Source organism: Electrophorus electricus, chromosome 4, assembly GCF_013358815.1.
Source record: "Electrophorus electricus isolate fEleEle1 chromosome 4, fEleEle1.pri, whole genome shotgun sequence".
In the NCBI taxonomy this organism is placed as follows: Eukaryota; Metazoa; Chordata; class Actinopteri; order Gymnotiformes; family Gymnotidae; genus Electrophorus; species Electrophorus electricus.
Genome location: NC_049538.1, coordinates 23,059,899 through 23,076,565, shown reverse-complemented (window position 1 = coordinate 23,076,565; position 16,667 = coordinate 23,059,899). Strand labels below are relative to the sequence as shown.

General features: G+C 42.3%; 1 protein-coding gene across 1 annotated transcript in view; it reads right to left on the bottom strand.

The window, feature by feature from the left end:
* frmd4a (FERM domain containing 4A) overlaps positions 1-15,614 on the bottom strand; it is a 96,050-nt gene extending 80,436 nt beyond the window's left edge. Inside the window, exon 1 of the mRNA XM_035525512.1 lies at positions 15,210-15,614. Coding sequence (XP_035381405.1) covers positions 15,210-15,254 — 45 coding nt within the window. The 5' untranslated portion in view covers positions 15,255-15,614. The remainder of the gene's footprint in view (positions 1-15,209) is intronic.
* Between the last annotated feature and the right edge of the window lie 1,053 nt (positions 15,615-16,667).

The window sequence follows — 16,667 nt, the reverse complement described above, 5'->3', positions numbered from 1 at the left end:
TGTGTGTGTGTGTGTGTGTGTGTGTGTACATGCACTATACTCTTTGGTAGTGTTATCCATACTTATAATGCATATGTGCTGACAGCGATCAATAAACTGTCACAGAAATACATTGTAAAAACAAGAAAACAAGAACCACACAGTGCATGCACACACACACGCACACACACACACACACACACATACAAATGATCCTCCTAACCCCAACCACTAAATAGTGGCATGGTAAAGTCAACCATTATAAGAAACAGAAATCCATTCCCAGGTCTTCTTGTTTTTCTGTGGTCAGTGCCATTTAACTATGATGTCAGACTGCAAAGTCACTGATTGGCGGGCATGAGGCTGGAGGGCTGAATATTTGAAAGGCTTTTCTGTCATGCCCAATTTGTTTAACTCTATGTAATTTGCTATAAGTAGAGCAGTGAAAGGCTTTAATTAGGACCTAAAGAACACATGCTATTAACACTTGCAACCAACAGACGGTCTGGATGCTACAGCTACAGCCTAACACCAGTAATCATCAATTATTTGTCATTAATATAACAAGCCTAAATTAAACAATTAAGGATTCAGTGGGAGCCCAATAGGTTTTATCTAGATTACATCTCTAAATTACACCACGAATGTATTACTTTATATTTTTCATGGTATATAAAATTGAATATATATATATATATATATATATATATATATATATATATATATATATATATATAACATATGTTTCGTGGTATATAAAATGATATTTTATATACCACGAAAAATACATGTTTTTGTGTGTGTGTGTGTGTGTGTGTCTGTGTGTGTGTGTGTGTGAGAGAGAGAGAGAGAGAGAGAGAGAGAGAGAGAGAGAGAGAGAGAAGAGAAGTCAATCACCATGGTAACCGCAGCAAAGGCCATATCAAAAGTTATCCAATCATGTTTTAGCTTTTGGGTTAGATTAAATCTCAGTCAATGAATTGGACAAATTTAATGATTTTAAAAGGTCAATTTAGAAGCTGTTTCCAGACCTATGAGGCTGTAGTAAGGAATAAATGATGATCAATTATAAGCATAGATCTGCTCATGACGAGCAATCCCTAATTCTCTTAACACGAATTAACTAGCTCCACATCTTCGTGTGTGTGTGTGTGTGTGTGTGTGTGTGTGAGTATATATAAGGGTGTTGAAGAATGTGCTAGATTGGTTGGTTTAGAAAGGCTTAGAAACATATTTCTCTTCCCTCTCTTTCGCTCTCTGTCACACAGACAAACACACATGCACAGAGAGAGACACAGAGAGAGCTTTAGTTCTAGTTAACTAACCATAGTTTAGTTCAGTTCTAGTTTAGTTTAGTTTAGCTTAATTTAGTTTAGTTCTAACCCTAGTTAACTAACACTTGGCTAACAAGTGTTAAGAGAACACATTCACTCAGGCGTATACACGATCACCCTCCGGAGCCAGATCATCCGTCTGTTCAATTTACATTTATCCACAGATTCATGTAATATTCCCCAGACCCATCCTCATTCCCAGGCCTGCTGCCTGTGGTCTTGCCTCTCTCTCCTCCAAACACTGAAGCAGGCCATACACCAGCAGTCAGAATGCTCTCTCACCAGAGGCATTAGAGCAGGGCTGTCCAAGTCTGGTCCTGGAGATCTACCTCCATTCAGAGTCAAGCGCCAACCCTAATCTGACACACCTGGCTCTAATATTAGGATACAAATGAAGGACTTTATTAACTGGATCAGGTAGGTTAGAATACAAAGCAGAGCAGTAGATCACCAAGACCACACTTGGATACCCCTGGTTTAGTGCCCCTGGTTCATGTCCCTGGATGTTTCTCTAGTGTTGGCCTCGGTGCATTTTTATAATAGACATAAAACTCCATAGCCTATTTCATACTCTTTACACTAGAGACATTGCTCATCTCTCTTGCCACCCTCAGTAGTTTACAGAGAGACATGACATTTCACTAAGTCCTACATGCTATATGCACTCTGTGTTTCTCTCTTTCTCTCTCTCTCTCTCTCTCTCTCTCTCTCTCTCTCGCTGTCTCCCTCCCTCTCTCTCACAGCAGCGACCCTATGAACATACTCGCATGAAGCCACTCGCTGTGCTGTCTCCTAGCAACCGTTGTCAGGGACAACCCCTGCCTGCTTCCCCAGATGGCAAACAGTGATGGCAGCGTGTTCCTGTGTTCCTCCCCTCCGCGTGGCTCTCTATTTTCGGAGTGAGGAGGCTGGCGAAGGGGGCGGTGTTGGGAGGGTGGTGTTGCGGGTGGGGGTGGGAGTTGCAGCAAGCCCTGTCTGGCGCTCGACGAGCCCTCTCACACAACCTGCCACCTGCCAGCTGACGGCAAAGTCAAATGACTGCAGCACAGCCAGTAGAGGCTTAGCGTCCATGCTGACTCTCTGCTGTAGATTGCTCACTCACTGCTCCGGACAGTCTTGTTTTTTTGTTTCTGTGCCATGCATAATGAGGGTGTCCCTGCCAGACTCTGACAGAGGGATGAAAGACCATGGTTCCATGTTCCATTACCACCATGCTTTAACCTAATGTGTGTCTCCCAGAAGCGTTTGACCTCATGTGCCCCCCAGAAACTTGCCATTAACAAAACCATCTCCTTGAGTCCAGTGTGATTCACTGTTGCTATCACATAGTCATACTATTACTGTCAGTCAAGGAGGTGGAGTGTGGGCTTTTCCTTGACTCTCCGCTGGCCAGCTGAAGACCACACAAAGCAGCAGTATAATATGCCACTTTTCACTCTCTCTTTGTAGATATTATGATGAGTAACTATGGGCCAGATCTGAGTGAGTCTACATAAGTGGGGAGTGAGTGTCAAAAAACAGAAATGAAAGGGTAAAGTAAAAACTCACTAAATGTTGAAAATCATTTAGTGACCAACACTGCCCTGGCCCCCAGGGAAAGAGAGACATGAAGCTCAGCATATCGTTTTAATGGAGCCTTTTGCTGTCGTTTGGAGAGCATGGACTTGCTGCCATTGATGGGAAGCACTTTCCTGCTCAGTACGACTGATGCTGCCGTTAAGTCAGACGGCCGTTATGTCATAAACCGTCTCCGCTGCTCTGCACGTGCTTGGCAAGCGCCGAAGGCAAGCTGCGAATTGTAGCCGTAGCTCAAGCCATGAGTGAACGCATGTCAGGAAAAATGAAAAATGTTCTTCATGGTGCGTGTACCCTCTAATGAAAATGGGTTCTCTGTAATATATTAATTTGTGTAACATTCTCATTCTTCTGGAAATGTGAACTGCATTTAGCCGCAAGCCAAGGGACTTCTGAGTGCAATTGCAATTATTTTCTTTGACCTCATCATCCTTATCAAACACAGAATCAGGAGTGAACAGAGTGTATAATGTTCGTGTTTTTCCTGTTTGATGTGTTTTTTGGCATCTGTCCCTCAGGGCACATGAAGAGATGGAATGACCTTTATAATCCAGTAAGAAAAAACAATCCATTTGACCCAGTGACATTTGAACTTTGAGGTTCGGCAAGCTTTGAGTTAGAATGGATTGTTTTTAATCAAATAAACACATGGGTGCACACACACACATGCACACACACACACACACACACACACACTCACGTGTGTGTGTGTTGGCATGTATCTAGGCATAAATAATTAACATTTGGGCTTTTTAAAATAATGATATTTCACTTCCCCCAACATGTACCACTATAAGACATCATGCAACCAGCTGGCCCAGGTGGTGATATCATGCAGTTATTACAGTCATAACCAAGCATCACACACATGCTTGTGCATACAAACACACACGCACACATGCACACACACACACACACATGCAGACACGCACACAGGCACACATGAACACACACGCACACAGGCACACACGAACACACACGCAAACAAACACACACACACACATATTATGGTAATGGCCAGCAGGGGGATTCAGCATCCAGCTGTGTGGAGTGATTTAGGTATTACTGCCTCTCTGTCTACTTCTCCTACAACCATTCTATTCCATTGACCTGTTACAAAGCCTGATGGACTCCATATCACACTGACCTAGCAAAGACCCAACCAAACTAACAACATTCCTTTATTACTACTATAAAATGACTAGACGGTGGAACAAGTGAAGTACGTGAGATGGTCTTCTAGGCTTATCTTCTAGCGCCCTCTAGAGGAGACATGATGCTCAAGTCCCACACATTTTCACACTTGGCACAGAGGCTACAAACAGTGTAACACAGTGTGATCCACAAGCTGGATGCAGGTTGCTGAGAGGGAATGAAATCATTGAGAACTTTCTTTTTTCCATTGCCAGTGACAGTAGGAGTGTGAGAAGTGCTCCACAATGAAAGGTCATTGGGCTGTTGTAATGGAGCATAAGTTGAAGCACTGGATCCGATTCTAATGGGGAGAGAGGGTCATAGAGAAAAAGAGAGAGTGAGAGAGAGACGGAGGGGTGTGTGGTTATTTAGGATATTTTCCTGTCATTCTTTTTCATTTGCAGTTTGTGTGTGTGTGTGTGTGTGTGTGTGTGTGTGTGTGTGTTCGGGGGGTTTGGTTGGCGGGACACTTGCATATTCCATAAGATAAAAAATAAATGTCGCAAATGATTGCCTACAACAAATGACATAAATCATGCTATAGCATTATTTTAGATCTGTATCATATTATTACATAATTAGTAAAAATGTTTTGTGTTCTTTTTATGGAATTTAGTTAGTCAGCAGTGTAGTTTCAAGAATTGCACCTTCCTGTACCAGTATTCAAGTCGCAAAAGATAATGTGAAAAAGATTGCTAGCAAAACGGGTATTCAGAGTTACCCAAACAGAACTGTGTTTGTGTGTGTGGGGAGGAGAGGTGGCTGTGTTAAGTATAGATTCCCAACATTAGATTAGCTTGGAACAGGGCTAATCCTGATTGACAGTGTAGACGCTGGAGCAGCAGAGACTGCTGAGTCTCTGCACAGAACCTGCACAGAAATGAGATGAGCAGCAGTCATGTGTCATAGCAAATCAACCCCTTAATCCATATAACACAACACAGAAAGTTCATAGACAACACACACACACACACATATCAACTTCTATCTGTATTATTAGTATTTATAAACACCAGGCAGGACCCCAGATGCAGGCTTGCAAAGATGCCCCTGAGACAGCACGCAACAGTGGGATGCAAGATGCTAGCAGAGAGTGCATGAAAGGCCTTAATCAAAAGGCTGCCATAATATGCCATAATAAAACATCTGTGCTGAGTATGGGCAGGAAGTTCCAAGGACTACGTGGGATACACCCCCGAAGGTGGTGGAGAATGGCCAAGCTAAGATCCTGTGGGACTTCAAGATACAGACAGAGAAGATGGTAAAAGCTAAACCACCAGACATAATAGTGATGGATAAACAGCAGAAAAGAGCCATAGTGACGGATGTAGCAATCCCAAGAGATAGCAACATCAGCAACAAGGAACATGAGACGCTAAAAGAAGAGGAAACACTGGCTCTGGTAGCAATCAGAGCACCAGGGGTTTAGGGACGATGACCATCAAACTGGGAGAGTGGCTCCAGCAGATCCCAGGAACAACATCCGAGATCCTCATACAGAAGAGTGCAGTCGATGGAACACTTGGGATACTATGCAGGAAAATGTATATATTGTAAATTCCTGTTCTTTTTTATCAACATTCTTAGAACATAATTACTGTTCTAAGTTTACAACATCTGGTCGAGGTTTTCGTTTATTCAAGATGCATCCTGTAGTGCCATTTCACATTTTTACACTATTTCTTTATTTTGAGTCAAATGTTTCAAATAAAATAATACAATCCACAAGGAAATGAAAATGAGAATTAAATCAAACTTATTGTTTCAGAAAGATTACTACTCATTCACACACCAGGACTCTACATCTTCTGGAGTATTATGCTCACGTTTCTAAACTTTTAAACATTATAATGTATTTCAGTTATGGAAATCAGTTAAACACTATAGGAAGGCCTACAACAGGAATGTACTACAAATACCTTCCTACTCCAGCACCCCTAATCATCCACTCCCAATGGTGGGATATCCCTGAATAACAGTTGAATGCTATATTTGCCTATATTTGCCTCTGTCTTTCAGGAGACTACAATATGAGAGTTACACACTAACATAAAAGATGAATAATGAATTAAGTAAATGCTGCACCGGCTAACATCTACTTTCTTCCCTGTTTTATTACCTGTATTATTATTTATAATATTTGTGAGAAAACATGTGAAAACATGATATGCAGCAAAAACATGATTCACTGACTCATGAACAATGTCAACAAAGCTACACACACACACACACACACACACACACACACACACACACACACACACACACACACACACACACACACACATACACACACACAAACACACACAGCAGGTGGGTTTTCTGTGGAGGCAGATGGGTCCAAGTGGGCTCATACAGTGTTTTGTGCACATACATCCCTCCTGCTACCGAAGGCCACCCGAGTGTTTCTTGTGTTTGTGAGTGTGAGGCAAAGGAGTGTGAAAGTGTTTGTGTGGATCAAGATGTAAATGCATGAAATGAAACGTACTGAGGCTATGTTTATTGTCACATATTTTATATCTAGAATGTTGGCCTACCTCCAAGTGAATTTGCACAAAGACCAAACATTTGTGTGGGGTGTTTGTTTGTGCATGTGAATATAGATGTGTGTAGTTCAATGGTGTATACACGTGTACATGTGAGTATGGATGTGTAAGTGTGAAAGATGTGTGTGTGTGTGTGTGTGTGAATTATATATTTGTTGGGGGCACATTCATATACTGCCACACTGCTATTCTCTCTGCTACTTTCTGTTTTTCAATTGGCGGAGTGGATTAGGGCCTGTCAGAGAGACTCTGAGAGATCTGGTGAGCCCTGATTGTGATTCTTTTTGTTTCTCTCTCTCTCTCTCTCTCTCTCTCTCTCTCTCTCTCTCTCTCTCTCTCTGTGTGTGTGTGTGTGTCTCTTGTCAACACAGTGTGAATAATTTTGATTTTAATTGGTTCGTTGTCATGACATTATCTCTCAACTCTCTCAACCTTCTAAATCACACGCACACACACACAGACAGTTGACACCCCCCATCCTATAGTCCACATTCATTCATGAGAAACAGAAAATTTGAATTTGAAATGTATTGGATTGAATAACATAGATCCTTTTCTTTAGAACCATACACAGCATGGACATGACAATGTTGTGCTAAATGGTGTGATCAAACCCTATCATCATCCTTCCCAGCAAAGCCCTGATCTACTCCTTCTGTAGTGAGCTAAACGCTATAAATAAACTCCCAAACTCCTCCACTGCTCTCTCACCATTCTGAGCAGAGCCTGTGCCAGGCCTGCAATATTATCAACTACATCACAGCTCTGTTTTCTCTCTTCCAAATGTGTAGAGAAAACACACACACACACACACACACGCGCGCGCGCGCGCCCGCACGTACACACACACATACACACACACGCATGCGCACACACACGCGCACGCCCGCACGTACACACACACATACACACACACGCATGCGCACACACACACACACGCGTGCGTGCAATCTGCTCCTGTAGCTCTCATGCCACACCATTGGCAGTGCCTGTAGCAAAGCCTAATCAAGCTAATGCAGGATGCTGCAGTGAGTGTGTGAGCAGAATGAAAGTAAAGGGCAGGAAACAAAGCAGCATCTCCCTCTGCTGTTTATGTGTTTGAGAGTAGCTTCAAAGAGCACTGAATTATTACAAGTAACAGCACCTTCAAGGATCCCAACACAGCCAGCACTGAGGGAGGGAAATCGATGAGGTTTATAAATAGACAGGGAGGAAGCAGGTCCCCACTGATCAGTTCATTCACTAGTGATATTTAATCTAGAGGTTGATTCATATACACAAATGAATATTGATCATCTTTCATATTGTTCACCCCTAACACACACATGCACACGCATGTACATATGCACACACGCACACAAAAATGGTCATATGAAATGTTATACATGACATATATTACAAATCTATTAAAAATAAAATGTAATATATGTTATATTTTATTAATTCTTATAAATGTGACATTTAAAAAAATTGAAATTTATTTGTGTATTTTGTCAATTTACTTTTGGGTATTTGAATCTAAACTATGGGTGTTGGTGTCTGAATGAATGTCTGAATAAGGCTCTGTCTAACTGTGTCAGAGGTGTGGTGTAAGGCTGAAGGGACATGAACATGCTACTGGATTTTGCAAACGTGTGTAGAATTCTCCATGGCAGTAGGGTGCAAGGCAGAATGGAAGTCCTTTCTGGAAGTGAGCTGTTGTAATGTAATACTCTCTCTCTCTCTCTCTCTCTCTCTCTCTCTCTCTCTCTCTCTCTCTCTCTCTTCCCTCTTTTTTTACTTTATCTGTATGTGTGTGGCGGGGTGTGGGTGGGAGTGTGGATATATATGAAACCTTTACTAGTACTTTAAAACCTTTATTAGTAATGATTAACTGTGGAACTGCTGGAGAGGTGCTAAAGATCCAATAACCTCTAGACATTAGCTTTCTAACACACGCACACACACGCGTACACATGCACACACGCGCACACATACACGCACACGCACATACACACACACACACACAAACAAACAAAGTAAACATACAAACATAACTGTAAATATAATTCGAATATACATATGCCACTGCAAACAGATAAACATGAAAAAGCCAAAGCAACAGAAGGCGAATAATTTTATAATATTCTAACACGATTAAGGGTGAATGAGACATCTGGTATATATATGTGTGTGTGTGCGTGTGTGTGCGTGTGTGTGTAAACTCAAGTGCTGAACAAGGTTTAAACCTAATTTGGTTCCTGCCTGTCCTGTACACAGACAATAGAATGACGTTAGAGCAGCTGCACTCTATGAGTATCTGTGTTTGTGTGTGTATGTGTGTGTGTGTGTGTTTTCATATGAACATATCCGTTCTTCTCCATTAACCCCTATTTAGGTAACAGTGTAGCTGCAGTGCTCTGTATATTCCTAATTAAATCCTTATTACCTCATATGCACTTCATCATAGTGCACAGTAGTAGCTCTGCAATGACATCACTGCTACATGCTGAGACACTGAAGTACCTATTCATAAACACACCAGCTCTCCTTCCTGAGCTTCCACAGCAGACACACTAGATGATGTGCACTTCACTTGTCTTTAGCTTAAAACTCAACCATTGAGAGATAGAGAGAGCAAATGAGAAAAATGAGAAATACAGACAAAGTGAGAGAGAGCGAGTAACAAAATGTAGACAGTTAATGGCTCCCTGGGTGTTTTAAGGTCAGTCTCAAATAGAGAAACATTAAACGGTGGAGTTTTTGCACTTTTTTGCCTCAGATCAGGGCATGTTTCTAGCTCTTCCCAGCAGGAGCAAGCCAGAAGCAGACTTGACTTGTTTCGGTAAAGGCCTCTAACCTCCTGTGTCAGAGGTTAACCCTAAACATGGACTTGTTTTGTAGACTAGTAAATTGAACTTGGATTTGGTGCCACTGTATCCTCTCTTAATTGACTTAAAACTTAAATAAGAAAGCATGATTGTTTTGCCAGGGCCCTCCGTCTGATAGAGGAAATGCTTCCATTTAGGATAGAAACTGAAACATATGCTCTAATGTATGCGCTGGGGGGATTAAAAAAGTGATTGCTAAAAGTTGCTTCACTATGTTAAATAAAGCAGTTGAACATAACTGTACTGGCACGACATGTTTAACACGCTCTGAGGCAGAGAGATGTTTGGGGTGGGTGGAGAAGCTCTGTATTCTGACAGTCCCTGCAATGCTCCACTGTAATCCTCTTAGCCTGTAAGCGCTGGGCTCTCCCTGCAAACACACCCTAAACCCAGCACAGCATGGGACTATGTGGAAGACCACTTGCACAAACATCGACCGCACAGCTCCTTTTGCCTTTGCTTGCTATAGTTTCAACTGCTCGATGCACTGAAATGCCAAATACAGAGGCTAAAGCTCGAACACATGCGCCATGAACCAGCTGCACCCATTCCGAGGTAAATCAAATACACAGTTGCCAATGTTTAAAAAAGCTTTTTGAGCTTTTTACATTTTATTGATTTATTTTTTTTAAAGAACATGAGGACTTTTTCATTTTTATTTTTTCAGAATGCTAAATAGTAGTAGTCCCACTAATTTTGTAGTTCCAGTAGTATCGTCATTCAGGTCTCCTTTATCAGGTTTTGGATGGATTGGTAGAAGTTCATATTGACTGGTTATAAACATAGTTCTGATGTAGTCAAGCACAGCGTCTGTCTCTTTGGCCAGTTGGTAATCATAGCCTTTTTATGTGCTCGGGAAACCTTTCTGCATACTACCGATTTCTTTAGCTGGTCCTCCTTGGGAAGTGTGTGGTCCCATTGAGCAGTACAAAGCTTCCCCAGCCATGGCTCTCCCCATGCGCTGCTGCTTAGTTTTCTTCCCCACTACTTTGTCCCATAACGTCTTCAGGTTCTTTCTTTCACACTTTGGGTTTTGGTTTTCACTCTCTAGAGCCTCTCTTTCACTCTTCAGGTGTTGTCTTTCACTCTCTAGAGCCTCTCTTTCACTCTTCAGGTATTGTCTTTCACGCTCTAGAGTCTCTCTTTCACTCTTCAGGTGTTGTCTTTCACTCTCTAGAGCCTCTCTTTCACTCTTCCGGTGTTGTCTTTCACTCTCAAGATTCTCTCTTTCACCCTTCAGGTGTTGTCTTTCTCTCTCTAGAGCCTCTCTTTCACTCTTCAGGTGTTGTCTTTCACTCTCTAGAGCCTCTCTTTCACTCTTCCGGTGTTGTCTTTCACTCTCAAGATTCTCTCTTTCACCCTTCAGGTGTTGTCTTTCACTCTCTAGATCCTCTCTTTCACTCTTCAGGTGCCATCTTTCACTCTGTTCATTTTTTGTCTCCTTCTGCTTCTCCTCCAACTCCTTCCCACTACATTCCTCCTCAAATTTTCCAATTTTAACACAGTGTCGTTTTCTAATTTCCTTCGTATCTACTCTGTCAGGTAGTTCTTGTTGCAATCTACTCATTGCTTTTTGTGTGTTCCTGTCCAACAAAATCTTCGTTTTCTTCTTCGAAGATCTTCTGTGAGAGCAGCAGAACTGCATTTTGCTGCTGCAACCTCCCATTTCTGTCAACAGACTGACCAATTTTACCTTTGTCAAGCAGATTATAAGAATAGCTATTATGACAATGGTTCCATGTGACATCACAGTTTTGGTTTTGTTGACAATTCCATTGTCATCACACAGAATAGAATAGAATAGAATAAACTATTGTGGGCTTGCTTTCTTTTCACTTTAGCCTTAATTAGATTAATTAGATTCATATGTTTGCTTTAGATTTGCCTTTTTACATTTTATTTATACCATGAAAAACAATACAGAAATAATTAAAGAAGTCAAAGCCTTTGTCACAGTCTCTCCAGACATGCCTTTCTCTGGTTGTCAAAAAGACAAAAGAGATGACTGTGGACTACAGAAGGATGCAAATGCCTCACACCCTAATACATACAGTGAAGAGTGAGAACATACACTCTCTTAAAATCACAAACAATCTCTCATGGTCCCTGAGCACTTTTTCCTTAGTGAAGAAAGCTCTGCTTCCTGAGGAGACTGAAGAAGGACAGCATGTCCGTCATCCTGATCTGGTCTGCAACAGCATCATAGAGTGTGTCCCGACCTGCGCCATCGCTGTCTGGTACTGGCACTGCTCCCCCTGCTCTTTTGGATTGTTTAGTTGAATTTAGCAGTCTGCTCTCAAATTTTCTGTGCCTGTTTTCTGGGATTCTGAAATTCAGGCAATGTTTTTGTTGTTCTTCTGCAACACTATTAAAACTCTGAACTCCTCAAACTATTTTACTTCTCTAAGTAAATCTGTCACACATTTGTCTAGTACAGAATTATTAGATTTCTTTCTTTGACCATAAGCAAGATACACACATGTACATATTTCTTTGTGTTTCTCTCTATCGCTCTCCTTTTCTCAGAGAGTTGGATAAGAAATTAAGGACACTTCCTGAGGCAGAGAATGATTGGTCAGTAGTACATTAGAATGGCCCTACATACATTTCATCATTCCATATCTTTTCAGTGGTTATCAAAACCATTTATACACTTTTGCAGTTAAACAATGTTAAGATATTGATTAGTGTTTCAGTCAAATCAGTCTAACTCTGAAAGTATGTGATTACCTTCCATATGAGACGCTATTTAAGACTACACACACATCAGATTTTGCAATGAAAAGATGCACACATGCATACATGATAAAACAAACAAAGGCAAATAGTCAGTGTACACACACACACACACACACACGTTTTAGGCTCCTTTTGTCATTCTGTTTTGAAAGAAGGAGATGGAGGGCGTGTCAGTATGCAGCAGTAGCCATAGTATTGGAACAGATGGGTCAGCATGGTAAGGGCAAACAGAACGTTGGTCAGGGTGTATCACTGGTCTCCATTGCATCTCAGTGATTCAAAATTCAGAACTAAAATATTAGAAAAAACACTCTCAAAGCATAGAGGGCCAAGTGAGTAGTTGCATTAATATCAGAATTTGTATCAAGATATTTTTAAGTGAGAAATTTTTAAGTGAGAAATAAGTTTAGCCCTCATTAAAAATGCTGTAATTTCAACCCTTTGACACTCTTGGAAAAATAAATGTAATATTTTGTTCAAAATATTATTTATTTGGGGAAAAAAGTGATCTGCAGGCACTGCGGATTCTTGCCCTGCTAGAGATGATTAAGAAAAGAGGTTAAATTGATTAGGAATTCTAACCTGCAGTAATAAACAGTATAAATTGATATGAAATGAAATAGGCAGATGCTGACTGTATATGAATTGTATGGGGCAGCAGTGTCTCACAAAGACTGGAGCACAGCAATGATGTCATCATGTCATGGGTGTGAAAAGAAGGTCTCTAGGAAATAGGCTTCGTCAAGGGGCATGGGGGCTGGGGCCAAAAGATAGAGCGCAGGAGACTAATGAATGAAGATGGAGAACCCCTCTGTTCGCTACTGTAATATACACACTAATGAGAGGTAGAGGAGCAAGGACTCTTCATCAGGCCCTCAGCCAGCCTGGCACTAGCTCATCAACAGATGTCTCCCTCTCTGAGAGAGAGAGAGAGAGAGAGAGAGAGAGAGAGGGTCTTATTGAATTATATGCTTTGTTGTCATCTGTGTAGCATTACTACAGATTCTTTTTAACTCAGTCTCTGCAATGTTTGGTTTAGAAGCACAGATGAGGATGTGTTTAATTTGACGTGGTTGGTTTACGTCTCACAAATGTCAATTGACTTCATTAATGTTCCATCTGAAATATTAATGTTCACAGCAGAGACCTCATCAATATTCATCAACCTGGAAACGTTGCACAATCTCCTGTTAAAATTTCATGAGATGGCGTGTCTCTAACATAACATGATTGTGTGTGTGTGTGTGTGTGTGTGTGTGTGTGTGTGTGTAAAGTACATGTCAAGTTCACATGTGTATGTGTATGTATACAGGTTCAGGAAGAAGCTAACGGTTTTGACCTCAGCATAGACTTCACTGGTGCTGACATCATCACCAGCTAAGTGACCTGTTCCTCTCATCCCGGTGTGTGTGTGTGTGTGTGTGTGTGTGTGTGTGTGTGTGTGTGTGTGTGTGTGTGTGCGTGTGTGCGTGTGTGTGATCGGCCCTTACTCATACACATTTCACTTGGCTGACACACAGTGAAAAAAGTGCATTTACAGTCCTCTGTGGTCTCATTGCCAGCCCAGATTTCCAAAACTTATTATATATTTTACATATGTAGTAGTCATTATATATTATTTGAAACTACAATTTTGAACAAAAGACATTTAATTCAGATATCCACATTATTTCATGTCAATAAGTAAATGTTTGGAAAAGTAACATAGTCACACGAGCAGTCCCAACCACTTACAGCTTCCAGCCGAATAAGAGAAGAGCCAATTGTGTCCGACCTGAGCGGGAAGCCTACCCCAGTCTGGGTCTTTCAACTTCTGAACCCCATCTAATTATATCTGCGGCTTCCTCAGGCTGCTGATACTTGACTAGATCCCTATATCTGAGATTTAAACATGGTGTGAATTACAACTGTTACTCTTCAGTATAAAGAAGTGTATGCTATGTGTTGCTGTTGTGCAGCATTGTGTAGTAATATCTAACTGTACATAGTCCTGATATTAATATGCTTGTCATTTCACAGCCGATTTCCCAACATGTCTTCCCAAGGGGTAGAGCTGGGAGAAAGAGAGTCAGGAAGTCTGTGCTGTAACTATAGCTGTGTCTGGAGTGAAAGTGAGGATCCAGACAGCACTCACCTTGACTTATCGGGTAAAGCAGACAGAGAGTGACAGTAAGAGGGAGAGATCAAGGAGCAGTGTGAAGTAGAGGACACCCAGGAGAGTGAGAGAGGAGGCAAGGTGATAGAGCCAGGTTCTCTCTCTCTCTCTCTCTCTCTCTCTCTCTCTCTCTCTCCCTCTCCCTCTCGGCCTTACTCTCTCGCTCTTATTTTCTCTGCCACTCCCATTCCTTCTTTTTTGTCTTTGTTGCAAGAGTATACATGGCCTATTGCTATGGAGACAGTCAACCATTACAGGTGATGTGTGTGTGTGTGTGTGTGCGTGCGTGTGTGTGTTGGTCAATGGCATGCTTTCACATACACACACACACACACACCCACACACACACACACACACACACACACACAGTCTGCATAATAAAACACACTTTATTTAAGAGTCCACAATTTGGTAAGGTGACCAGCAATTTTAAAATCCACATTCCGCAGTCTGCATTTCTCAAGCATTGCAGATTATTATTATAATGTTAAGTATACAGACGATCTCTATGCTGCATTAGTTCTGCTGTCCTACTGCAGAGGTACACGTGGTCAAAGTGCTGTGTGTGGGGGTAGAGAGAGAGAGAGTGAGGGAGAGTGGAGAGAGAGAGAGAGAGTGAGGGAGAGTGTAGAGAGAGAGGGTGGGAGTGTTAGAGAACAATAATCAAATACAATAGCGCAATCTAGCCAGAGAGACCAATGAAGACTTTGTCCCTAGGGTGTGGCAGTCACTGCTATAGGTGTGTGTGTGTGTGTGTGTGTGTGTGTGTGTGTGTGTGTGTGTTCCTGTCTTGGAGGGGATCGAACACTTCACTTACCATAAGGAGGCAGATGGCGGATTCAGGCATCAGCTGTACAGCCATGCTCCCCTGCTGCTCCCTCCCTCACCCAAACCTTAGACGCACTGCACAGGTAACACCCAGCACCTCCAGCACACTAGCAATGCCCACGAGACCCCCAGCACAGTGGCTCTCCGCCGTAACGTTCAGAAAACGCAAAGTCAAGACTCAGGCAACACCAGCTTCTGGGCTCCAGGCAGAGAGTTGTAGTGCAGCCTGCTCCTATTGTCCAATGCCTTGCAAGCGCTGGCTGAAAGGTCCACGTGCCAGCCCCTTGTCTTGTCGTTCCGCACAGTCTTTCCCTCTTCCGTCAGGACCCCCGGCTGTTCTGTCTGCGCTCTCTCACACACTCCTGCTTCTGTGACATCCAACAGCCAGTTAAAGCTCCCTCCTCCCCTCAGAATGGGTGCTGGGACATGCACACATGCGCGTATGCACACACACACACACACACACACACACACACACACACACACACACACACACACACACACACACACACACACACACACAAGCACTGGCTCCCCTCCTTCTCTCTCCCCTTCATGCACACTCTCACAGGAATGGTGATAGGACATGGATCGGCTTCTCGGGTGGAGAGGAGGGGCAGCAGAAGCCCATACATCCGCTTGTGTACTTTTCCGCTCCCAAATCCATCGCATCACACTGCTAAAAGCAGGGCAATGAACAAGAGAGAAAGAGGGAGAGGGAGAGAGGAAGAAAGAAGGAAGGAAGAGATCAGTCTCGCCTCCAGACTGCCTCTGAACTCATTTCAAGCTCTGCAAGGCAGAGGCACTGGCAAATACAGACACGAGTGCATACACACTCACACCTCAACCCCCCCCTCCACTGTCTGTACATGAAATGGTTCTTATAGTCTTTTTAACCCCTTGTTTGCTAGCAGAAAGCAAATAGAGCCTATAGGGATAAGAGAGAAAGAGAAAGAATGACACAAAAAATAAGAATGAGATAAAAAGAGATCCAGATACGTGAAGCACATGTTGATGAGGGTTGGACTTGCAGAGGCCACATGGCAGTCACGTTAGAAGTGTTGATGCAGTAACTGCATCTGCAGCTAAACTAATGCTGCGTGCGTGTGTGTGTGTGCATGCGTGCGCGGGTCTGTGTATATGTGTATCTTTTTCCATTCTCCACCAAAAAGAGGTCAGGAGGCAATTGTCTCTCTAGAGATGTAACACACTTTCTGCAAACATATCATCAGATAATGGCAGAACACCTTAAAACACACCAATGCAAATCTGTTTACATATACAGTTGAATCATGAGAAAGATTATGCAAGGTGAGAATTATGATTTTAATGTCCTCTGGTTCTGTGGCTTTTGATACAGCCTGTGTTAACTGAACATGGTTTTTCTTTTCTCCAGGACAATTGTGTCTCAGTTTTATTGCAGCTTAATGGTTTAATGCTTGGTTCC